General features: G+C 35.2%; 1 protein-coding gene across 2 annotated transcripts in view; it reads left to right on the top strand.

Moving 5' to 3' along the window:
• SPOCK3 (SPARC (osteonectin), cwcv and kazal like domains proteoglycan 3) overlaps positions 1-25652 on the top strand; it is a 487735-nt gene that overhangs the window by 221105 nt on the left and 240978 nt on the right. For both annotated transcript variants that reach the window (XM_030919322.1, XM_030919326.1), the window contains exon 4: positions 20600-20714. In XM_030919322.1, coding sequence (XP_030775182.1) covers positions 20600-20714 — 115 coding nt within the window. The remainder of the gene's footprint in view (positions 1-20599; positions 20715-25652) is intronic.

The raw sequence follows: 25652 nt of genomic DNA, 5'->3' as shown, positions 1-25652 counted from the left end.
GGACTGTCTGTTGGTCTGTTGGAGATTGCTTGAGGTCCACTCCAGACCCTGTTTGCCTGGGTATCAGCAGCAGAGGTTGCCGAAGATAGAATATTGCTGGACAGCGAGTGTACCTGTCTGATTCTTCCTTTGGAAGTTTCCTCTCAGGGGTGTACTCCACCCTGTGAGGTGTGGGGTGTCAGACTGCCCCTAGTGGGGGATTTCTCCCAGCTAGGCTACTCAGGGGTCAGGGACACACCTGAGCAGGCAGTCTGTCCGTTCTCAGATCTCAACCTCCGCGTTGGGAGATCCAAGGCTCTCCCCAAAGCTGTCAGACAGAGTCGTTCGCGTCTGCACCGGCTCCCGCTGCTTCCCCTGTTGGTCTTCAGCTGTGCGCTGTCCCCAGAGGTGGAGACTACAGAGACAGGCAGGCTTCCTTGAGCTGCTGTGAGCTCCACCCAGTTCGAGCTTCCCAGCGGCTTTGTTTACCTACTTAAGCCTCAGCAATGGCGGGCGCCCCTCCCCCAGCCTCGCTGCTGCCTTGCGGATAGATCGCGGCAGACTGCTGTGTTAGCAGTGAGGGAGGCTTCGTGGGCGTGGGACCCTCCCGGCCAGGTGTGGGATATATTCTCCTGGTGTGCCTGTATGCTTACAGCGCAGTATTGGGGTGGGAGTTACCCGATTTTCCAGGTGTTGTGTGTCTCAGTTCCCCTGGCTAGGAAAACGGATCCCCTTCCCCCTTGCGCTTCCAGGTGAGGCGATGCCTCGCCCTGCTTCAGCTCTCGCTGATCAGGCTGCAGCAGCTGACCAGCACCGATTGTCCGGCACTCCCTAGTGAGATGACCCCAGTACCTCAGTTGAAAATGCAGAAATCACCGGTCTTCTGTGTCGCTCGTGCTGGGAGTTGGAGACTGGAGCTGTTCCTATTCGGCCAGATTAGGTTAAATTATTCTGTGGTTTAGAAGTCTCAGTAGAAGCCTCAAAGGCCACAAACAATAAAATGGGTGCCAAAGACACAGAGATTTGAAAGCTTAACTCAAAATGCTAGACCACTTAGTTGAATAGTGCAGAGATTGTGAAGCTGGTTTTGTGAACCTCAGCTCTGAGTTTTAAAAGAGAAATTGAAGACTGATCAGAGGGAGGGTTGATATTCCCTTATAAAGAGTTGGTGATGTGCTGTGTGCATCCACTGCCTCTTGGGAAAGGGAAACAGCTGATTTTTTATTGTTTCAAATGACTTCATCATGCTCACTTGGAGAGACTTGTGTCCCATTGATCTTGAGGGACTTGAGAACTAGTGGTAATTCTGGTCTGGATATTTTAACGATCAAAATCAGTGGAAATTGCTACTTCTCTTTGCAGCAGAGCAAAACTGAGGTGGCTTCACTGAGAAAGAAAATAACTTCCTTCAAAGATAGGGTTATTACTTCCATTTGCTGCATACTCTGCTGATAGAAGCCAACATGAAGTTATTCCAAAAGGACCAAACGGACCACCTGAAGGAAAGGTGGGATTCCAACTGAAGGATAGATAATAGTATACTGGATTCTCACAGGCTGCTCAGTAGTAAAAATTGACTAGCCAGAGGGGAGAAATGACCTATCGAGAAGATATAGTCAGACATCCTCTAAAGGAGAATCTCCAAAGAAACCAAAGCAGCATGCCAGAAGAGGAAGAACCGACAATGACCAATGAGCAGTGATCATTGAGTGCACAGATGCCAGCAGGGCCTGTGTTCTTTTCCACTTTTATTTTGGGCTAATGGCTATAGAATCACAAGCCATATTTAGTGAGTGGAGGGTATGGGAAGAAGACAAGGATTTTCTTCATCCCACTCCAGAATTCCAAAACTAAAGTAGGACCCTAGCTGGAGAGTGAATGTAATATGGAGACATTCTAAAATATATAATGATTAAACCAGGCTGGACATTTCATTATGTAAAGGTGACTAAAAATACTGCCTGAGATTTTATGTGAGAAAAGGAAATATTAGGTGCAAGGAGAAATAGTAGGTGTAAGAAGCAATACTCATCAGGAGAAGATTGAACACTGCAAATACTTTCTGAGAATTAGATTGTTTTTTATTAGTACTTGTACTCAATCAAGATCATTTATTAGACAAGTTATAACTATATATCAGCATAAAAAGCTGAACTTGAATATGTGAAAAAATAGAATATTTTTACTTATAGTATTTGGTTTCTTCGCAAGTCCCTAAAAGAGAAAATTCTCTTAATAAGTCCCTTCGTGAGAAAAAAAAGTACAATATGATTTTTTATTTACTCTAATTTAACAATTAGATAATAACTGAATAAAATAATTCAATCTAATCAATACTGGGTGTTTTTAATCAATATCACCCAATATTGCGTTTTAATCAATATACTGTTTTTAATTTTTTTAAAGACTGAAACAAAGGTTTTAAGTACAGATATGTTTTCTCTGAAAGCTGTGTCAAACATTTCTATCAAAATAGCTAACACACATGCATACACACACTCACACACACACATACACACACACACAAATGGTCAGGGTGGGGCTGGGCTGGCAGTGAGGATGGAGATGGTAAGAGAAATGTTCTTAACTCAGGTATCTGCATTGGGTGTTAAATCTCTCAACTGTCCCCTCATTCACTTTTCCTCTTTCCAAGATAGTGTCTGTCCGGGTGTAAGGTGCACATGGCTGGTGAAGGGGAGACTTAGCCCTGCTGAGTACAGACTGCAAATTATCTATCATGGCCTCTATCTATCCAGTGGCTCTACTCCACTCTGGAGACAAGGTCACTTCACTCTGGAGAATGGGTCTCATGCCAAGCCCTACGGGCTCTTGAATTAGTGACTATGCTGGGTAGGAACTGAGGTAGCCTAAAAAGTGCAAACAAAGATTTCCCTTTGACTGAGCAGCTCTTGTCCCGAGGTTATTAAGATACATTCCTGTCTGAGATTCTCCCAGGACGGTTTGTGTGATGGCCTCTGTGTTACTGTACAAACAATAACAGTAACACAGGGGTGTCAAATGATCCCCTGCCCCACTGTTTGGAGTTTTACTCTCACTCTTCTGAGCATTGCCCAAAAGTTGAGTTGAAGCCCAAGGAAAGGGAAATAGGAACTCGGGTTCAATTACTTTGTCATCTGCCTTTGTTCATTCTCCATTTTTCCCCTCATTTATTCCAAGATAGAAAATATGGGAAAGCTCTTACATTCTTCGCATGTTTCAAATCTTGTCTTTACTACACCCTAGCCTAATAGAGATCCATACCATTCCACAGAATAATCCTAAGATCTTGGTCTTTCAGGCTTACTCTTGATAGCTTAAGTAGGGACAGCAATGGTGTGGTTAGAAATTCGGGAAACACTTTTCCAAAGCTTTGTTTCTCAAAGTAATTAAATTGCAAGTTCAGCGGTGGCTCACACCTGTAATCTCAGCATTTTGAGAGGCCAAGGCAGGTGAATCAGCTGAGGTCAGGAGTTCAATATCAGCCTGGCCAACGTGGTGAAACCCTGTCTCTAGTAAAAATGCAAAAAATTAGCCTGGCGTGGTGGTAGGTGCCTGTAATCCCAGCTACTCAGGAGACTGAGTCAGGAGAATCCCTTGAACCCAGGAGGCGAAGGTTACAATGAGCTGAGATCGCGCCACTGCACTCCAGCCTGGCCACAGAGAAAGACCAATTAAAAAAAAAAAAAAAAAAAAAAATATTTTCTGGGTTCCTTTTGCATCTCTCAGTGACATATCCAGGTTTCTTCATGGGGAAATGATATGCAATAGAGTGAAGTTTTTACATTCTAAAAGTTAATTGTGCAATGCAAATTTACAATTTTCCAAACATTTTATCTAAGTTTTAAAGTTGAACAAAAATATATAGCAGCATTTTATCCTGTTTACCCTTTTTTACTATTGATCAGTCCTGAAATATTTTAGAATCTCATGTTTCAGATTCATTGTTGTCTATGTTTTTTAAAAATATGTTCTTTTTGTTTTCTAATGGCTTAATCAGAAAAAATAAATTTCTAATATTTAGTATCAAAAACTACCTACAGACTTAACTGTTTCACCATTTGTGTTGCTTCCATTATTTTTCATATCATCAAGTCACATATTATAATTCCATAGGCTTTCCTGTCAGTTTCAAAAATTGGATTCTGCTATAATGATTCAGTCAGGCCTAATTGGATCCTGTTGAATTGTCAATTTACAACCCGAAGAAAGTGAATATAAATACTTTTTGATATTTCGAATATTTGGATAAATAGTTTTTTTGACAAAAAACTCCCAGTGTCTAGATTTTTAAATTAGGCACTTTGGCATATTAGCTCACCAGATATAGCAAACTATTAATCTGGTAGACCAATGTTAAAGATGCAGATCTTTAGTAAATAAAAATTAGGAATTTTCATTTGCACCAGGATGAACTACAGATTAGCATGTCTAACAAAATAAGGTTACTGAAAGGTCTATGAGTTTCAGAAACCACTCTATCATTTGATGCAATTACTTGGATAACTTCTGGGTTTTAATCTAATCACACCTAAGGAGGTGGCAGTCAATGAAAGTTACATTTAACAACAGTCAGATCATTATTTTATAGTGGATTGTTTTTTGTAAGCAGTGATATTAATTGGAAATGACAAACTGAAGACTAAGAAAGATCCATACCCCTCACTTACCTGCCAGGTTGTTTGTTAACACTGCTTAGCTAAAATAGTTTATTATTGTTGCAATTGCAGTTCTATTTAAGCAACATCAATCTCCTGGAAGAAGAAATTATTTGAAAAACATTTACAAAGCTTTAATTTGTAAACTAGGTTCTAAAAATTTCTATGCAAAATTAAAGATAATTCTTAGGTTTAAAGTCTATTAACTTGTTACTTTAGCCAGTGTTATTATTGGTTTTACAAAATAGTCTCAGTTTTAGAAGTCTGGGCATATATAAAGCCTCTTTTCATTTTTAGGGTGTTTAGATTCCAGTAGTGAAATCCAAGTCTTTTATAAATATTGCCAACAGTATTTGAATTTTTGGGAAAATGAGATGCAGTTCTGTGTCTTCTTTCAAGTCATACTTGGTTTTTTTAAATTAGTTTTATCTATCTATAGGGAGCAGTATGTACCTTCTAGAGGAGCACCCTCCATGAATGGGGAAGAACTGAATTATAAATGTAAACTTTAATGTGGAATTTTTGATGTTTTATTTCTGATTGCATGTTTTGCTGCCCTGAAATGGTTGATTTAAAAGGCTTTTAATATTCTTATATTACAAAATATTTTTTAAAATAATAATATATTAGATAAAAGAGTAATTTTCTTTTTCATTGAGGTATAATTTACTAAAATAAAATGAAGTAATTTTAAGTGTAGTTTTATACATTTTTGTGAATGCAGATACCTGAGTTAAGAACATTTCTATCATCATCTCCATCCTCAGTGCCAGCCCAGCCCCACCCTGACCATTTGTATATGTGTGTATGGGTGTGTGTGTGTGTGTGTGTGAGTGTGTGTATGCATGTGTGTGTTAGCTATTTTGATGGCAATGTTTGACACAGCTTTTAGAGAAGACATATCTGTACTTAAAACCTTTGTTTCAGTCTTTAAAAAAATTAAAAACAAGGTATCTCTCTGTTACCCAGGCTGGAGTATAGTGGCATGATCATAGCTTACTGCACCCTCGAACTTCTGGGCTCAAGTAATCCTCCTGCCTTAACCTCGTGAGTAGCTGAGGCTACAGGTGTATGTCACCACGATCAGCTAGATTTTTATTTTATTTCATTTTTTGATGATATGGAGTCTCACTTTGTTGCCCAGGCTAGTCTTGAATTCCAGGCCTCAAGCAATCCTCCTGCCTCTTCCCCCCAAAGTACTGGGATTGCAAGCATGAGCCATCTTGCCCAGTCTGTTTTAAGGCTTAGTTTCATTATTCTTTAAAAAGAGTTTACGTGAAAATTGTTATGTTTACTTAAAATAGACCAGAAAGAAAAAAAAAAAAAAAAAAAAAAAACACTCAAGAAAAAGTAGAATTTATTTAGGGAAGTGGTGAGTTTAGACTCAAAAGGATTTTATTGCATGGAGGAAATTCTGTGTCCTAGTAGAGGGCTGAGAAAGGCAGATTGTTACTCAAAGTGGGGCAGAGATCCTCCAGGAGTGCAGGGCATGTTACAAGAGATTTTATAGGGATTTCATAGCCAATCAACCAAAAGACAAATGATAATAGCCAAATGTAATGCTTTCTTTGTGCCTGTAAATACTCTAGGCACCTAACACACATTCATTCAAAGTTACATACACATCTTTTCAACTCAATGTGAATTTTTAAATATATTTCTTATGTGTTTATGTACTACCTCCCAGACCAGTTAAATCACACAATTATAGGATATTTTATTTTACATTTTACAATTAATAGCCACTTTTTTTTTCAATTTACAAATGAAAACATTAGGTTTAGGATGGTTAGGGGACATCATCAAGGAATTACAGATAAACATTATTTTATCAAGCCAAAGCCAGAATTGCCAATTAGTAGGGGCTTTCTTTTATGATTCTATTTGAGACAGCCTTTTAGTGTTAAGCAAATCATAGATACATTCAGTTCTAACACCGGAAAGGCAATCCCAAATATAAATTCTTAGGATGGGAATTCAGTATCTTCATCTTCATTATATATCATGTAATGGATTGCAAAAAGGAAACCAGTAAAAATAATATTTTATAATATTTTATAATATAATAATGTTATAAATATTGTTTATACTAATATTCACTGTATTTAACACATACAGTGATCAATATTCTGAAAGGCACCAATTTTATAAAAGAAATCCTATTAGCATTTATTTTATTAAGAAATTTGGAAGACATTATGATATATTGACAACGAAAACAAATGGTAGAGAACCGAAGATAATGGTATTTTAAAATCTTCCTCAATCCTTTATCTAGAGTAGAGCAATAGTAGAATAAATTTCTGCCTTGTAACAGCATTTAGATTTTTCACTAGCTTTGATTTGTCAATGTAGTAGCTATTGCTTATTTTGATATTTATTTATTACAAAATAAATTAAGCCTGCAATGCATCAAAATCTGCTAATAGGTAGCCTTCTGCATTTCATATGTACAATGGGGAGAGCAGAGTTAGAGTAGATGGATTTTATACAACGGAAGTAACGTTAAGGTTTGAAACTAGGAAAGTCAATCCAAAGCCTCACTGTGTTTAATCACTTTTAATACCACAAAACTGGCTGTCAAAAGTCTAATTAACTGTCAAGTATCAGCTCTACTTTCTATGCTGTTCACTTGCATAGCCTTTCATCATAGCATCTGGCAAGTTTAAAAAATTCCCAAGAAAACCACTTCTTCCTATAGCTTTACAGCATAGAGTTACAGTGAAAGAAATTGCTATCAGAACAACAAAAACATGTTTAATGCTTTATTGTTAAACTATTGAAACCATTTTAAAATCATGTTAAAGTTACTGGTCATTTCATTTTTTGTGAAAGCACACAAGTAAAGTTAAAGAAGCATTTTAGCAAATGGATGGTGGCTATGTACTGATTGCATTATTTTGTGATATGATTTTTCCAAAATTGCCACTAAACTCTGAGTTTTACTATTCATCTGCTTTTAAATGATGATAACTGTCCAACTTAGTCTTAGTTTTCTTGATTTTTTTCCCCAAGTGCTAAAGAGCTATCTCATCACCTAAATATACTTTAAGTTACAACTGAAATTCAAGAGAAGGGTATATTTGCTTATGTGTTTGCTATAATAGTGGCAGATATATGTGCCACAATACAAAATTTTGATGATAAAATATAATACCCAGGAAGTAAAGGCAAACTGAATTTTACATATACAACTTTTTTTCATCTCATGTGAGGAAAGTTACACATTTGCATATATAATAGTAGAAGCTACATAATGCCAATAAATTTTAATGCTTGACAACTTCATTCTAAATGAATTACATAACTACTTCTACCTTTATTCACTGACATTTGTGTTTGTATACATCTTTCTTTTAGATTTTCATTTTTAATTATTAAAACACTGTTCCAAAAAATTACTGGAAAAATCAATTTGAATAGAAGTTGCCTCATTTTTTTCAGTTTTTTAAATCTATTCATCCCAATCTTGAAAAATGTCACTGAATTAAATGTGAAATAAACTGTATTTTTAAAAGAATGAATGGAGAGAAGAAAACTATTTTTATTTAAATCACACACAAAAATATTAAAAAAGATATAAAATAAAACAATGAGAGGATTATTATGCAAAATGTGTATCCTAAAATATTTTGTACAATTGTAAAAAGCATACCTCACATTTGGTTCTGAACTTCTTGATGGTTAAATGAAGGATGGAATCTAATTAATATTTACAAGATTAATGGTCGCCAAAAGAGACTGAATTCAATACAAGCAAAAGGTCTTTTATGTATTTATTTGTTAGAAAGCCACATTTGCTGACGAGTTGATGCTTATATGGCCAACTAATGTATTCATCTCCTTTAAAGCTCAAGGCTTACTATTCTAAGACATACTCAAATTCTTAAGGAAAGGACATAGCATTTAAAGCTATATTTTAGCAACATTGATCCTGAAGGAAACTTTTTGTTTTCGGTATGGTTATTGTTAATATTTTAAAATTGTTAAAATTGTTTTAACATTTGCATATTGAAAAATGTGAAATTGTAATAAATAACAAAGATTTGAATTTCGGTGGAGGAAAGTAACAATACAAAGAAGAGGCTTAGGAATATTGGGGCATGAAAACAATGATGACTATAGAATAGAAAAGGAGGCCGGGCACAGAGGCTCAAGCCTGTAATCCCAGCACTTTGGGAGGCTGAGACGGGCGGATCACAAGGTCAGGAGATAGAGACCATCCTGGCTAACACAGTGAAAACCCGTCTCTACTAAAAAACACAAAAAACTAGCCGGGCGAGGTGGCGGGCGCCTGTAGTCCCAGCTACTCGGGAGGCTGAGGCAGGAGAATGGCGTGAACTCGGGAGGCTGAGCTTGCAGTGAGCTGAGATCCGGCCACTGCACTCCAGCCTGGGCGACAGAGTGAGACTCCATCTCAAAAAAATAAATAAGTAAATAAAAATAAAAATAAAAATAAAAATAAAAATAAAAATAAAAATAATAATAGAAAAGGAAAGTACTTTAGAGAGGTTGTTTGAATAGGCATGCTTAAGGCAACAACCCCTGAATCAACTGAATACATTTCTGGCTCTCTCCTTCCATGATTTGGGGATTTTTGTGTGATGTGAATATTGCCATAACTGCTTTCCTTTTGATCAGTATTTGCCAGGTAAGCTTTTCCCACTTTTTTTTTTTTTCTTTTTTTAATTTCTAACTCAATTTGTATTATATTTTAGGTGCAGCTCTGAAGAACTCTTAAGGGTTTTTTTTTTTTTTTTCAATCTAAGATTATCTATCTCTCTCTCTCTCTTTTTTTTTTTTCTGTTTCATCAATTGTGAGTTTTGATATAATTGAGTTCCTTTTTATCATTTTACTTTGTGCTAGTTTAAAAGTTATGAAATCTCTTGCTCTTCTTTGAGTGATTTATTTTAAATGTTTACATACACAACCAGCAAAATTGGATAATTGGATGAAAGCAACTATATAATAATTCGCTCTATTGTCCTTCTGAAGAGTGCTAGGATCTTAGACCACTTAGCCCCAAATTTTTGACATTCAACTTCCTCATTATTTTTAATGAGTTTCACCTCATTTTAACTACCCCCTCCACTGCAAAGTAGTCATTTTTCTATTAATATTTGCACTACATACCTAATTTTAAATTATCACATTTTATCAGTTTCTTGCTGATCATCGCTTCTTGCAATTCACTGTTCCTTCTGGGTCCATTGGTATAATTTCTTTCTATTTGTAGAAGCATATCCTTTTGTTCTTTCAACATGAACAAATTGTGCTATACATTTAATAATTTTTTAATTAATGTATCTTTATGAACATATTTTTCATAAATGTATCTTTCTTAAAGAATAATTTGGGTGTGTCTGGATTTTTTGTTTTTTTTTTGAGACAGAGTCTTGCTCTGTTGCCCAGGCTGGAGTGAGTGCAGTGGCGCAATCTCTGCTCTCTGCAAGCTCCGCCTTCCGGGTTCACGCCATTCTCCTGCCTCAGCCTCCCGAGTGGCTGATACTACAGGCGCCTGCCACCAGGCCCGGCTAATTTTGTTGTATTTTTAGTATAGCCAGGCTTTCACTGTGTTCACTAGGATGGTCTCCTTATCCTGACCTCGTGATCCGCCCGCCTCGGCCTCCCAAAGTGCTGGGATTACAGGCGTGAGCCATTTGAGGCAGAGTCTCGCTGTATCACCCAGACTGGAGTGCAGTGGCGTGACCTTGGCTTACTGCAGCCTCAACCTCCTCAGCTCAAGTGATTCTCCACATCTCAGCCTTCTGAGTAGCTGGGACTACAGGCACGGCCACCACACCCAGCTAATTTTTGAACTTTTTGTAGGGATGAGTTTTTCCATATTGCCCAGGGTAGTATCAAACTCTTGAGCTCAAGAGATCTGCCCACCTCAGCCTCCCAAAGTGCTGGCATTACAGGTCTGAGCCATCGTGTCTGGCCCGGAATTCTTATTTGATAATTATTTGTTCCTCACCATAATATATGATTTCACATATTTTGCCATGATTTGCCATTAACTCTTAAATTCGCTCTTAGTCTGTGGTTATTCCCTGAAAACAAACTGCTATTTCCTTTTGGTTGCTTTCAATTTACTCCCCGCCCCCCCCCCCACCCGCTTATTGTTTATTTCTTTTCAGTTTCAACATAATGTGTTTTGGTAGTTAATTTAATTTTAATAATCATACTCAGAACTCACTATTATTTCCTCTGAAGGCTAGGGTTGTTAATCTGCAACTACTTTTTAAATTTTAATTCTTTTGAATTTCTAGAAGGTCTGTTTTAATTTTTTCATACTATCATGTTGTTTTTATATTTCTATATTTATTTTATATCTTTAATCAAATATTTTCTCTTATGCCATGAATTAATATAAACATGCTTAATATTTTGCCCCTTTTTGATTTTACAAGAATATTTTGATTTATTAATATGCTAGTTTTTGAGTGGATTGAATTTGGATTTTTGAATGGTTTGGATTATTTGTTTCCTGGTGTGGTTTACAATTTTGTGTGTGTGATCCTCTTCATTACATTTATTTTATTATTTTTGTTGTTGCTATTTTTGGTATTGTGAGGGTTCTGTATGCACTGGCTTGTGAAAAATTCTGATACTGCAGAAATTGCATTTGTTTTTCTCACAGACTTAGGATTTGTAACTGGTTTCCACCAACATTTTATTAAATTATGAGCTTGAATTTTTTTACACCATGAAAATAATATAAATTAAAACCTCACCACCAATGTGAAAAAGACTTGAAGTTTTCTATCCTTTTATGGTAATTATTTTTTAAACCAGTGTCTGGATACACTTGCAATTTTATGTTTATTTTGGTTAATTGCTTGGCTTTCTTATTTAATTAAAGAAGAAGCTCCTCAGGAATCCAGGCTTTAAAGAGTTGCCAAATCCAGTTCCCATTTTCTTTGCATCACCCAAGAGAACATGTAATGCCCTCGGATACATATTAAAATCGCCAGATCCTAGCCTATGGTTTAGCATTTTTTAAGGTATCTTGTTGTTGTTGGATGTTTATTAGTATTTTTTATTTATCATTTTTTATTCATATGGGACAGACTTTATTGAAGGATAACTAGATTATCATGTAAATATTATATGAAGCATATTAGACAAAAGAAAAAGTAATTGAAGACCTTTTATTTTTTAAAACTTTTTAGGAATATATTATTCTTTTTCATTGTTATGGATTCTGGGGGGTACACGTGCAGGTTGTTACATGGATACACTGTGTAATGCTGGGGTTTAGCCATCTAGTGAACCCATCACTCAAACAGTGACCATAGTACCAAATAGGTAGTTTTTCCAGTCCTTCCCCGCTTCCCTCCCTTCTTGCTTTTGGAGTCCCCACTGTCTATTGTTTCTATCTTTAGGTCCATGTGTACTCTTTGTTTAGCTCCCACTTGTAAGTGAGAACATGTGGTATTTGATTTTCTGTTTCTGTGTTACTTCACTTAGAATAATGGCCTCCAGCTGTATCCATGTTGCGGTAAAGGACATGATTTCATTCTTTCTTATGGCTGTATAGTCTTACATGGTGTACGTGTACTACATTTTACAAAAGACATTTTAAAACAGTAGTCAGCATATAAGCACAAGTTTACTTGGTTAAAGAGAAAAATGTGACTATCTAAAATGAGAATTCATTTTTGAAGAAGGAATTTCTTAAAAAGACTGCACAACAACAATCACATATAAAAGAACAACAATCACATATAAAATGTTACAATACAATATTAATCTTCCGGAAATTCTTTATGATCTAGTACATTTGCAAAATTAGGCTTTTAAAAAATGCTGATTTTTAAACCTTCAATTCTGTATGTAAAAGGTTATTTTTAGATGTAAAACAATCTTGCTATTATAATAATAACGGACTGCTACTACTGCTCAAGCTCAAAAAATAGATATATTTCTAGTTTTAAAACTTATTTTCATTAAGTGTCTTCTTAGCCTTCCCGATTTGCATGAACCTTGTGCATATTTTATTAGCACTGAATTTATCTTGTATTCTTTTTCCTTTCTACACTTAGAAATATGTGAAAAACATATTTCTTTCATAAATCCTCTTGAAACAAAATACAATTCTGAAATATACTGATATTTAGAAGATCTAATACCTTAGCGTCATTAGACTTTGGCCAATGGTAATATTCCTAATTAAGCACTGCCCTGTCACCTTCACTCATGAAAGGAGGAAAAGCTGTTGACAAAAGCATCATCAGTAAGCTCTTAGAGGTTCTACTGAACACAAGCAGACTTGTCACAAATTTAAACTTTTTCATTTTAAAATTATAAAGCCTAGCCAATACTTTTCTTGCCGCAGAAGTAGTAAAGGATTTTCTACAGCTATGTAATAAAGGGCATTTTAGATTTCCGTAGGGTAATGACCTTGTTTTATGAACGATGTGAATAACTTCTTTCAGCTAGATATTTAAGGTTTTACGGAGATTGCAGTAAGGACTGACTTGTTGCTTAAATCAGATTACAACTGGCCCTCAGAATAAGCAGACTCCACATCCAAGGATTCAAGCAGCCACAGACCAAAAAGATTTGAAAAAAATTAAAATAGCAATATAACAATAAAAATACTAATAAATAAATACAGTATGCCAACTATTTTATAGCATTTACATTGTATTAGGTATGAATAATCTAGAGATTACTTAAACTATACAAGAGGATGTGTGTAGATTATTTGGAAGTACTACACCATTTTATATAAGGGTCTCGAGCATCTGCAGATTTTGGTACCCTCCGGGGTCCTGGAACCAATACTCTACAGATACAAAAGGATGATTGTATATATATTGTATCAGTCATACAAGAATAGAGCCAGAAGCCAGGGTATTAATGTTTCCTTGAGCTCCATTAAATTCACACATTTCTGAGAGCTGAAAAATAATGCTTCAAGGTGAATGCAGGGATATATGTACTCCTTGGAAGAAGGCTCTGGTGATGGAGAACAGGCTTATGAATTCTAGAGATAACAACAACAAAAAACTTCCCTTAAGTACATCTCCTTGGAAATGAATCTCTATAGAAAAGAATGACAACAATATTTACCCAAAGAATCCTTGGACGTGGCCATGCTGTGATGAAAGAGGAAAGTGGCACCAGAGAGTTCTGAGTTGCGAGGGATAAAGAGTATGTGACAGAAGCAGTGCTGTAGAAGCAACAGGTATGAGGAAACAATACCCCTGCCTAGAAATATGCCTGGGAAAAGAGGCAGAGTTAAAATAGAACATATGATGAGTATTTTAAAGTAGTGAAAAATTAATGAACAGATCAAATAGTTGAAGGGTTTCCCAAAAAATGTCTGTATTTTGCATTAAAATGATAGCGCTTTAATGTGAAATGTAAAGATCAGATTAAATAGATGGCTTTTAGGCATTGTTGAATGATTTTCTGGGTAGGCAAGTTATCAGAATACAGTATTAGGTTCCAAGCAATTGTATATGGAATTGATTTATTAGAGAGAAAGCAACAAATGTAACCATATGAATGAACTCTCAGAATCAAAACTAGACAAATACTCTGGTAATAATCAATCTTACAGTCTTTTCTGCTTGTCTTACTAGATATTATATATGAATATTATTTCAGCAAAAGTTTTAACTTTTTATTCTGTTATAGAGAATATAAAGGTCAGCTGATCACAGGACATTGTTTCAGCTACTCTGAATCTCACTGCAAGCTCAGGAAACAGGATTCTTCAGTGGCAAATTATTCACGTTTTGTAATTCCAAGGGCTTGGGTTTGAAACTGGTTCTACTAGTTGCTAGTTATACATCCTAGGATAAACATTGTATTTGAGCTATAGTTTTCTGACATCTAAAACTGAGATGCTAATATGATTCAGAAAATGGCTTTAAGGATATTTTACACATAAACAAAAAAAAACTGTACTGGCACATAGCAGATACTGAATAAATTGCAATAATTGAATGCTCATACAATATCCCATCCAAATCCTTAGAACAAATGTGTATAGAATTTTGAAATTTGCATACTGTAAAAAATTGATATGATTTATGTGTCATATAATGCATACGACTACATGTATATCCTGTAAAAAAATTATTCTGCAGCACACTACCCTGCAATTAAAAATAGTAGTCCTTTTGAAGCTAAACACTAAATTGAGTTAAAATCATAAATTAATTTACATTAATTTACAGTATCATTTTATTCATCAAATTTTCACAAGTATTTCACAAGTGTCAGATTTTCACAAGTATCTGCAAGTCCCTGGCAACAACAGCAAAAACAAAAAAACAAAGACCTTTCAATTATCAGAGGTTTTTGGGTGTTGTGATTATAAGTCAGTATTTTAGAGGACATTGAAATTCTAAGGTCTAAGAACTTTCCAGTCATTTTTCGTCCAGAGTAGAGGGTTCGCACAAAGTACATAAAGGGATTCTGAGTACTGTTTTTTTTTTTTTTTTGTTTTGTTTTGTTTTGTTTTGGTTTTTTTTTTTTTTTTTTTTTTTTTTAATGGTTTCTGCATCCCTGCTCTCAAAATAGTAAGGCGATGGTTGAGAAGTTCATGACTCCAAGAAAATCATTGTCCATTATTCTGGTCTCAGTATGCGTAAAACCTGGGAGATGGTGCCTGAGTTCTCTGTTCCAATGCAAAAATGTGCTGTGGAAAGAGGATAAGAGAGTTGGCTATAAAAATAGGTTTTCCATCTTTTTACTCTAAATATGTCATCAAGCTGAGCATCTTAAAAATCAAACTAGATGACGAGACTGATTCTGTTTCCAACGTACATTCTTTAAGGTGACTACTGGAGGGACATCTTTCCCCTAACTTTTCCTTGGAATACTAGATCCAAATATCTAGGTGATAGCTGAGTATTTGTCTCTGGATGTCACCACAGGCATTTCACTAATATGAAAGATAAGCTCATCACTTTAACTTCTTACAACTAACTCGCTATATTTTTTTACTCGCCACCAAATATCTTATTTATTGTTCAGTGGAGCCACCAAACACCATTTATTTCATTTCTGACCAATTTCCCCCTTCTATTAAGTTAATAATTAGACCCTATTGAATCAGTGTCCTTTATATCTTTGAAATGCATCTCCTCTTCTCCATCTTCACACCCATTTATCTTAGATCAGGTTCTTATTCGTTCTGTCTCACACAGCTGGTTAATATCCCTGTCTTAATCACATACACTTCAAACCATCTCCAAATTCTTGTGTGTGGTCTTTCTGTAATACATAATCATGCCACTCTTCTACTTAAAATCATGCCAGGCCATGACATTACCAAAATGATAAAACTCTGGAAGGCTACGAAGCTTCTATCTCCCTGTTCAGTGTTTTCCACAATGCTCACAGGTGATAAGAGCATTTTATAGTTCATTGGTCCTGAACTATTTGCCATTCCATGCGTAGGACATCCTTTTTCTGCGTTTTTGCTATTTGTTCTATCTACTTACACTGGAGTTTCCTTTCATTTTGTGCACTTGGTGGGCCCTATATATCTTTTAAAACTTACCTAAGGTGTCACTTATTCTAGCTTTCTTTCATTCACTATCATGTGATCTCTCTGTCTCTCTCTCTGTGTATATTATATATATTTATGTAGGTTCCACTTAACAATGTATTCTAATTATTAATAACTATTTATACATCTCTGCTAATAAAAATGTTGAATCTGTTGGAGACAAGATGCAATTCTTGTATGATATCTGGTGCCAAAACTGTATGCTACAATGTAATCCACTTTTAGAGCAGAATATGATTTTAGAGATCATGTGGTTCAAATTCTTTGGTATGTAGATGACCTTAGCAGATTGGAGATTATTAGTTTATACTAGTCTGGTCTTTCACAAATCTGAGTCAATATTAGTGGGGTTAAGTTCCTATTATATTTAAGAAATTTTTATCTGGAATTGGCCAAGCTAAGGTGCACTGTTTCTTCTTAAGTTTACCAAGCATTATATACAGCATGATTTAAGAGTAATTTTGCTTAGAATTATTAAGATTTAATATAAAATACAGACTTGTGAACAAACTCAGCTAAGATCTGGAGAAGAATTTGTGCAGATTAAAAGTTTCAGCCTTCCATGTTAAAATTAATTTCAATTATTAATACTAACATTAATGTCATTTTTTCACCTTAATGATGTGACTGCCTTTTCCCACGCCACATGCACTAAATATGAATATCAATATGAACTTTTCTTCTCCTAGCTGTAAATTACCACCCATGTTTTTTTTCCTGACCTGTTGCCTGCATTGTGCCTCCTTACTTTCTTGTTCCCTTCACATTAGGACTTCTCATGAATTACATTTCTTTTTTGCTGACATACAGGGCTTCATTCACATTTGTTTCTGGTATCACCTACCTTTGCTGCCTCAGGCATTCCCACCATTATGGACTGGGTAAGGCCTGATTCTTCCTAGTTTATGCTCGTCTGGAAGTAACTAGGAAAAATTCTGTACTAAAAAACAAGTATTCTGGCAAAAGATTGAGGGAAATACTACATTGCAAATGTAATGACGCTCAAAGGATACATGATGTGGCAGTTGTTTAAAATACAGATGCTATTTTCTGAAACACAACCAAAAAAAACTTATCAGGTACCCAGGTTAGTTTACACTGACCAGAAAGTTTATTAGAGATTAGGATGAAGAAAAGAACATAGCCAAGTGAAGTCAAATGCAGTTGCTGAAATCTTTCTAGAGATAGTTTGACTGGTTGCTGGAGAGAAGACTAAATACAATCATGCAGAACAGAAGAGGAGATGTTAAATGGAAAACAAGATGGAAAGAAGAACACAACAGAGGGAGATGATGAATTTATGCCAGGTCTCTTTAAGGCACAGGATTGATTCTAATCCATGGACTTTAGCCAAGAGAAATTTGTTGTGTTATTGTTGTGATTTCAAGAATAAAATCTTAGGCATCTGTATTTACAGTGTGTAATGTTTTGTATTTTTTAGGCTGCCAACAATGTGAGTTCTACTAAAAAATACAGATGGTTAAAATCTCACGCACAGAAAGTGGTCTTTTTGTTATTGTACATGCTATGTATCTGATTCTTTATATTCACTTTCTCCTATATTTTCCACCTCCTGACAAATCCTGCTCCTCTCTTATTTGGTCATTTACATAGAATCTTATGTAAAACTAATGACATTATTTTTCATCTGTTAAATTTGTTCTGTTTTCACTGTATGCCGATTTTTGAGTTCTGTTTTCTTGAACATGTATGAAAAAACTGTGTCATAGAACTTTTGGAAATTTTCAAATGTAGATTTTATAAGGTAAAGAAAAAAATAGCTATAATCATACCAGTCTGCATTCAAATAATAACTAGATTAATCATAATTTTATATGTACTATAGTGTTTTATTTCTAAATGAAAACCCTCCTTTTTCAGAACATAAGTCCAAGATTAAATATACTCAAAAGGAGTATATGACATATATGTACATGTAGTACAGAGGCAGGTAACAATGACATTATTTAATTGTTAGGCAGAATTGTTTAATGAATTTTAAAAAGTAATTTTAATAATTAGAAATCAACATAGACTAAACATTAGAAATAGCTCAAAACACTTTTGATGCCTTCTAAGTTATTGTGTGTTTTTTTCTTTTATGTTGTCCAACAAGAAGTCACACACTTTTGTAGTGCAATACTTCAAAGACAACATTTTTTACCTAATGATGATTCAAACTGTGATAGTCTGAAAAGAATGTTGTAGCAATTTATATTTGCATAGTGAACAAAGTATATTTATCATCTTATAGACAATGAAAAAGTAATATAGTTTATTTTCATTGTTAAAGCTACTGACCAAATAGGGAAAGCTATAATTAATCTATCATTACTTATTAAAAAATTCTCTTAGTATGTAGAAAATTGAAACATTTGTGTTCCAAATAGATGCATTTAATGTCTTGACCACTTTAGCATGGAATAATACAAAATGTCTGTTAGTTAATATTTCACCAATGATATGTGTTAACATTATTTTAAAACTCATGGTTATGTAAAATCTCTAACAAGAGTTTTGCAGAAATATACTTTATATATTGAAATCAGTAAGATATATGTGCATATGTATTATAGCTTATATCTGTATTTTATTAAGTTCATCGATTTTCAGGCCGAGAGCAGTGGCTCACCACTGTAATCCCAGCACTTTGGGATGCTAAGGTGGGTGGATCATTTGGGGTCAGGAGTTCGAGAGCAGCCTGGCCAACATGGTGAAACCCCGTCTCTACTAAAAATACACAAATTAGCTGGACGTGGTGGCACGTGCCTGTAGTCCCAGCTCCTTGGGAGGCTGGGGCAGGAGAATCACTTAAGCCTCTGAGGCAGAGGTTTCAGTGAGACGAGATCACGCCACTGAACTCTAGCCAGGGTGTCAAAGAGAGACTGTCTCAAAAATAAAATAAAATATAATAAAATAAATAAAATGCATTAATTATCAAAATATATTCACTTTACTTAGACTATTGATTAAATATGCTTAAGAATCAGCTTGAGTTACCCTCAAAGATTGTCTCAAATCCACATTTTATGTCCACTGGTCAGCCTGGAGCCTTTCCAAATACTTCTGCATATTCCAAATGCACTTTTTCTGGTTTTATTTCTCTTTGTGCACTAGAACTTTTTGTTTACTGTATTTCATTGTTTCTTTCTGTCAATTTTGGCATGTACCAAATCTGGACACTCAGTGCCTTTTGTTTATTTTTACCAAGTCCTCCTCTGGTCTGCCCCCAACAATAAATTACAAAAAAAAGTGTCACTGGGATTAACCATGATGATCACCAATATCAGTATTATTTACAATAGCCAAAAAGTGGATACAGTCAAAATGCATATCTACTAGTGAATAAATAAAATATGGTATATCTGTACAATGGCATAATATTCAGCAATATAAAGGAACGAAGTAGTGATTCATGGTACAACATGATTGAACTTCAGAAACATTGTTCAAGTGAAAGAAGCTAGGCACAAAGCACCACAAATTTTATCATTCAATTTATATAAAATGTCCAGAATAGGAAAATCTCTAGAGATGGAAATTAAATGAGTAGTTGCCTAATACTAGTTGGAGGGGAGAGGGAATAGGGGATGATAACAAGAGGACATGTTTAGGTATTTTTGGTGATGAAATTATTCTAATATTGATTGTGGTGACAGTTTTACAATTGCAAACATACTGAAAAACATTGGTTGTAAACTTAACTGCCCGAATTATGTAGTATGTGAATTATATATAAATAAAGCTGTTATAAAATGAAACCAACATTTCACATAGTCTTTTTGTTGGCAGCCATCAAGACAGAGGTTTGTTTGAAGAAATGGTGGTCCAAATGTTATGCACAAATGATGTAAAAATGAAAATGCAGAATCTCAGTTCTTACTATGACATATTCATCCAGTCTCCAAATACAGCTCCAGACTGTTTTTGGATAACAAAGATATCCATTAATGTTCACTGACATTTTTGTTTGTTTGTTTCATCCCTTTTATTTACCCACCGGCATTTATCTAGGGAAAGCAAGGGTATAGATTGTAGTTGTCCACTGTCATAAAGTACTTCAGTAACATACTCTAACTTTATTTCACCACCTGTGCTGCTTAGAAGGTAGTAGTAGCAACCACAGAAAGTTTGGGTCTTAAAGTTTCTATTTTGATAACACATTGTCTGATCATAGGCGTATGTGCATCTTAGCTTCTGAATAGAGTGGATGAGACTAAACTGCAGCTAGCTGTTAACTCTGAGTTATGTGGGTAGAAGCAGAAGTATCTCTTAACAGAGGAACAATGTGAAGAAAGTTTACAATTAAGCACTATGTAAATTACCTGATCAAATTGTGTTTCATGGGATTTGATACCTCCATTTTACAGAAGCTTATTTTAATATTTTCTGTGCAATTTTTTTTTTTTTTTTTTTTTTTTTTTTTAGCTTTAGATCCAGCTAAGGATCCATGCTTAAAGATGAAATGTAGTCGTCATAAAGTATGCATTGCTCAAGATTCTCAGACTGCAGTCTGCATTAGTCACCGGAGGCTTACACACAGGTAAACATTGTTAAATTTAATCCCACTGATTGAATAACACTCCTTACCAGGAATAACTGCAGAGTATAAATATTTGGCAGCACCTGCTAATCTTTTATGCAGAGTTTTATTGAAGCAGTTACGGAAGCTTGGTTAATACAATTATGATTCACTTGGGTTAAACATTGGTATCAATCACAATTACTACAGATTATAGAATTTGAGGTATATATTATTAAATAAAGAAGGTTGTATAAAGATGATATTTAAATGTTGTATCTAGATGTTTGTGCTTTTTCAAGTTTAAGGAACAATTAAACTTTTGTTCCCTCCACATATTTTTGTTTGTGGCTATTCAAACATCTTTATTTCCCTCAGGAGAGAGTTAGAAAGTTAAAGGAGAGAAACTGATTGATGTTCATAAAAAGAGATTAAAACTTACGAAATAGGGAATTGGGACTTGAACTCCTCAGGACACCTTCTGTAGGAGTCACTCATACCGGTGGAGTCCTTACATCTATTCCCTGGATGCTGATTCACAATTTCTAAAGAGGAAGGGAAGATTTCAAGTATCTTATGACAACCATCACTGCTTCTGTTAGACGGGCTCTGTTTGAGGAAGGACCAGTAATTTAGAAATAGCCTGTGTAGTTTGGTGCTGAGTCTTAAAAATTTGAACGCGTCAACAATCAAACAAGAATTCATTGGTTAGCCGACTAAAACAAGTGGTGTATTCATTTCCCTTATCATTTTTAAAGTTACTTTTTGTGAATATTCTTTCTTTGATAATGGATTTAATTTATGTATTGCTTTTAAATCAAATGAACAAAGAAAATTTTGCTATTTGTGTATGCTTAGAGAAAAATTGGATTTTTGGCTTTAGTGTACTTGCACATAAATTCTGTTGCTCAAGCACACCAAGAGTTAGAGGATAAGAATAAGAATATTGGAAAATAAGAATATAAATAACATTTCTAGAAAACAAATATTTAAGTTACACTGATGTTTCTTATAATGTAAGAGCACATATACATAACACCCTCTTTTACATGCCAAAAGGATTAGAAGTCTTTATTTCACAACGTTAAATCTATAGTGGCAGATTTCTAAAATTAAGGGAGGTTGATGTAACAAAGGTATGGGGGTTTGGAAATGTGTTCACTTGGGATAGAATCATGGTATATCAATAATTTACTTGTGGAAGACACAGAGGGAGTAGGAGAAAGAAAACAACAGTTTGGTGATATAAAGAATAAAAGACTTCTTGGAAATCACAATTCTATAAAGTTAGCCTTCTGGGGAAAGCACAAATGGGTGAAGCAGTTATCAGTGACATATCCCCTGTTAATCCTGATTTTGATGCTAATTTTTCAAATTGATAACAAAGCTTTGGACCAGAAACTCATTTCTCTGTTTATTTCCTTAGGATTCTAAATTTCTTGGCCTTTCTATTAATTAATCAAACAAATTTAAAAATATTAGTATGTGAATGTGTGTATATTGGGGGTGAAATAAAAAAAGAGAAGGGTGTCAAAAGGGATTCATAGGCCGGTCGCGGTGGCTCAAGCCTGTAATCCCAGCACTTTGGGAGGCCGAGACGGGCAGATCAAGAGGTCAGGAGATCGAGACCATCCTAGCTAACACAGTGAAACCCCATCTCTACTAAAAAAATACAAAAAAAAACTAGCCTGGCGAGGTGGCGGGCGCCTGTAGTCCCAGCTACTCGGGAGGCTGAGGCAGGAGAATGGCGGGAACCCGGGAGGCGGAGCTTGCAGTGAGCTGAGATCCGGCCACTGCACTCCAGCCCGGGCGACAGAGCAAGACTCCGTCTCAAAAACAAAAACAAAACAAAACAAACAAACAAACAAAAAAGGGGTTGGTATATGATCTCTCACCTAAGTTACAGAGACTACATAAGTTCATCTCCCATAAAAGCAAAAGCTGTTTTATCACAAGTTCTAGACACCCTGGGAAAGATTTCCATGTGCAGACATTTAACAGCTTTGAAAAGATTCACCTGCCACTTCACCCCTGGCCCCATGAACCCAAGTCAAAGAGCAACCAAAGACCTCGCAGTTAATATCATGTCTGTGTCAGAGATATTTTCATTTTGACACTTGCTGGACACTGAAGCTAAGAGAGGTTAAAGTAACTGACTCAAGACTACAAAGCTAGAATTTTTCAGAGCTTCAATTCCAATCAGTACTGATTGACCCCAGAATCTAAGCTTTTTACAACTATGCTGTCTCATTACTTCTCTGACTTATTAAACGACTTAACTACAGGCAAAAATCTTCCTTAACATGATAAAGACTATCAGAAACCAACAGCCAAATATCCCTTAATATATAAAATCGAAAGATCCTTAATAGGGCACTACTGAAGCTTTGCCTTCGGTGTAGTGGTGCAGGGGGTTCAGAGGGGAGACTAATATGCTCTTAGTGGGTGAATTTCCAAATGTTTTATGTAAATAGTATTTAGTCCTGTTCTATTTCTGATAGAGACTATTTATAAATTTCCATTCAATCCACACTGTATTCAATAAATAAATCACTAGTTTCCAACAAACTGATTTTAAGATTAATATTTGATATGCTTTATTTGCTTTGAGGATGTCAGTACATAGTGAATGTTTATACAACACTTAGGGAAGAAGAGCTTTGCCAAGCACTTTATCAATAAAAATGGCTAATATAAATAATCTAGATCTTAGATTTGAGGATTGTGTGTATTTTGGGGATGGGGTAGAGAAAGCAGGGAAAGTGGGCTTAATTAATCAAGTTTTGGCCATTTGCATAGTTTAGAATACATATTGCTACTTTTTTTCCTTTTAAGGAACAACTTATTCATTTTTCCCTTGATCTCATAAAAGAGAAAGGAAACCTGCCGTTTCTTTCTGCAAGGGGAACACAATTTTTCAAACACACTTTCCAGTCTCCTCTTCCCAATACAATATATCACACTCATTTCTCCATTGCCTTAGAATTTTAAACTTCTCATCTTATAATGCTCACAACATTTGTAATAGTCTGTCTAACATCGATCTCCTTTGACTGACTGAAAGCTCAGTGAAGGTGTCTTATTTACCACTGTGGACCTAGATCTTACATTACTGCTCAGTACATGTTTTCTTTGAGGAGTTTAGTGAAACAGCTGCCATTTGTAAAATGTTTAGGAAGAAAATTTTGACAAATAGTTTGATCAATTGAAATGCCAATCTAGATAATCTAGGTTTAAACATGGTTTTCTTAGTGCTTTGTGTATATTTGTTGAAAATGAATTAAGGAGGGTACAGGCATCAATCAACAAATATGTTTTAATTGGCAGAATAAATGAATGCATGATTTATCAAATAAAAGGAAAAGAAGTATTTTTAAAATGTTTATTTTAGTTTAGTTTAAGTTCCGGGATACATGTGCAGAATGTGCAGATTTGTTACATAGGTAAAGGTGTTCCATGGTGGTTTGCTGTACCTATCAGCCTATCACCTATGTATTAAGCCCCGCATGCATTAGCTATTTATCTTGATGCTCTCACTCCCCCTTCCCCCCACTGTCAACACACACTGACAGGCCATAGTGTGTGTTGTTCCCCTCCCTGTGTCCACGTGTTCTCATTGTTCAGCTCTCACTTATAAGTGAGAACATGTGGTGTTTGGTTTTCTGTTCCTGCGTTAGTTTGCTGGGATGATGGCTTCCAGCTCCATACATACCCCTGAAAGGCACATGATCTTGTTAAAGAAGGATATTTAAATATGCAATGAGGAATGTAAAAATTGGTTTTAAGAAACTACTAGGTCCTTGGATTTGTAAATAATTGACATAATTAGTAAATTTTTCCTTCCTTAGTATTTTAAATAACAATAATTGTCCTCTGAAACCAGAAAAATAACATGATTAGGTGAATCATAGTTTTACTCTAGCTTTGACCACCACTGCCAGTGTAGAGGATGGTGTAAACCATCCAAATACGTGATGTTGAAAGTTATATATTTGGATATTGTCTCCAAATGTCTTTTTCTGTGAAGAACTGGTCTCAAACCAGGTGTTATCTTTGTTATTGCGCTTTCTGTTACCATTGTCATTGCCAGTTAAAAGAAAATAGTGGTATGAATAATGAGAAAGAACTTTAGCTGTAGTATGTTTTTCCAATATGGTAACATAACCCATTATTTAGATGGTTTAATATGAAATACATGATGGGTTTCCCAAGCTTTGAATGTGATCCACTTTTTCTATTGTTACCCTTGGGGAAAGATCTGCAGATGCTGACAGCTGAGGGTGATTGTTTCATTGTTTTTGTATATTGTGAGCAAGAAGCCCAGTGTTTTATGCTCCCTTGCTGTCTGTGCAGCTGCAGATAATTAGCACTGTTTCTAGATCAGTGTTGCTGGCACCAATCGATGCTGCTGATATTAAAAGAAAAAGATTCGGCATAATAAGACAGAGTAAGTAAGGTTGAAGAAGTTGTTGTAGGACAAAACTGGCCATGTTAGTTTTTACTTCATTTACACCGAAGGATAAAAAAAAAAAAAAAAAAAAAAAAAAAAAAAAAAGAATCAATAAGGAAGTGCTTTTGACCTCCTAAGAAGGCATAGAAAATGATGAAAGTAGTGTAAAATGCTGCTTATCAAAAATAATTATCAAATAAGTGAGTCCTAAAATGTATCTGTTTTAACTGTGCAATCTTGGAATTCATGGTTTATAATGACTATTTTTAAAAGAAGATCTAAATGTATTTAAATGATCACTGATTGAATAGCTATGGTGTTTGTGTTTCCTTTGTTGAAATATTGAAGGGGCAGAAAGATTTAATCACAAAGCATAAGTTATATAGCATTCCACAAATGTTTGTTGAACTGAATTAAACTTATCATAATCATTTAAAAATAATGCTTCTCATACTTGTGAGACATTTAACTTCTATGGAATATGACTGTATTAATAATGTCTTCAGAGA

This window comes from Rhinopithecus roxellana, chromosome 2 (genome assembly GCF_007565055.1).
Source record: "Rhinopithecus roxellana isolate Shanxi Qingling chromosome 2, ASM756505v1, whole genome shotgun sequence".
Taxonomy (NCBI): Eukaryota; Metazoa; Chordata; class Mammalia; order Primates; family Cercopithecidae; genus Rhinopithecus; species Rhinopithecus roxellana.
Note: the sequence above shows the minus strand (reverse complement) of the source record. Positions and strands in the feature narration are given on the sequence as shown.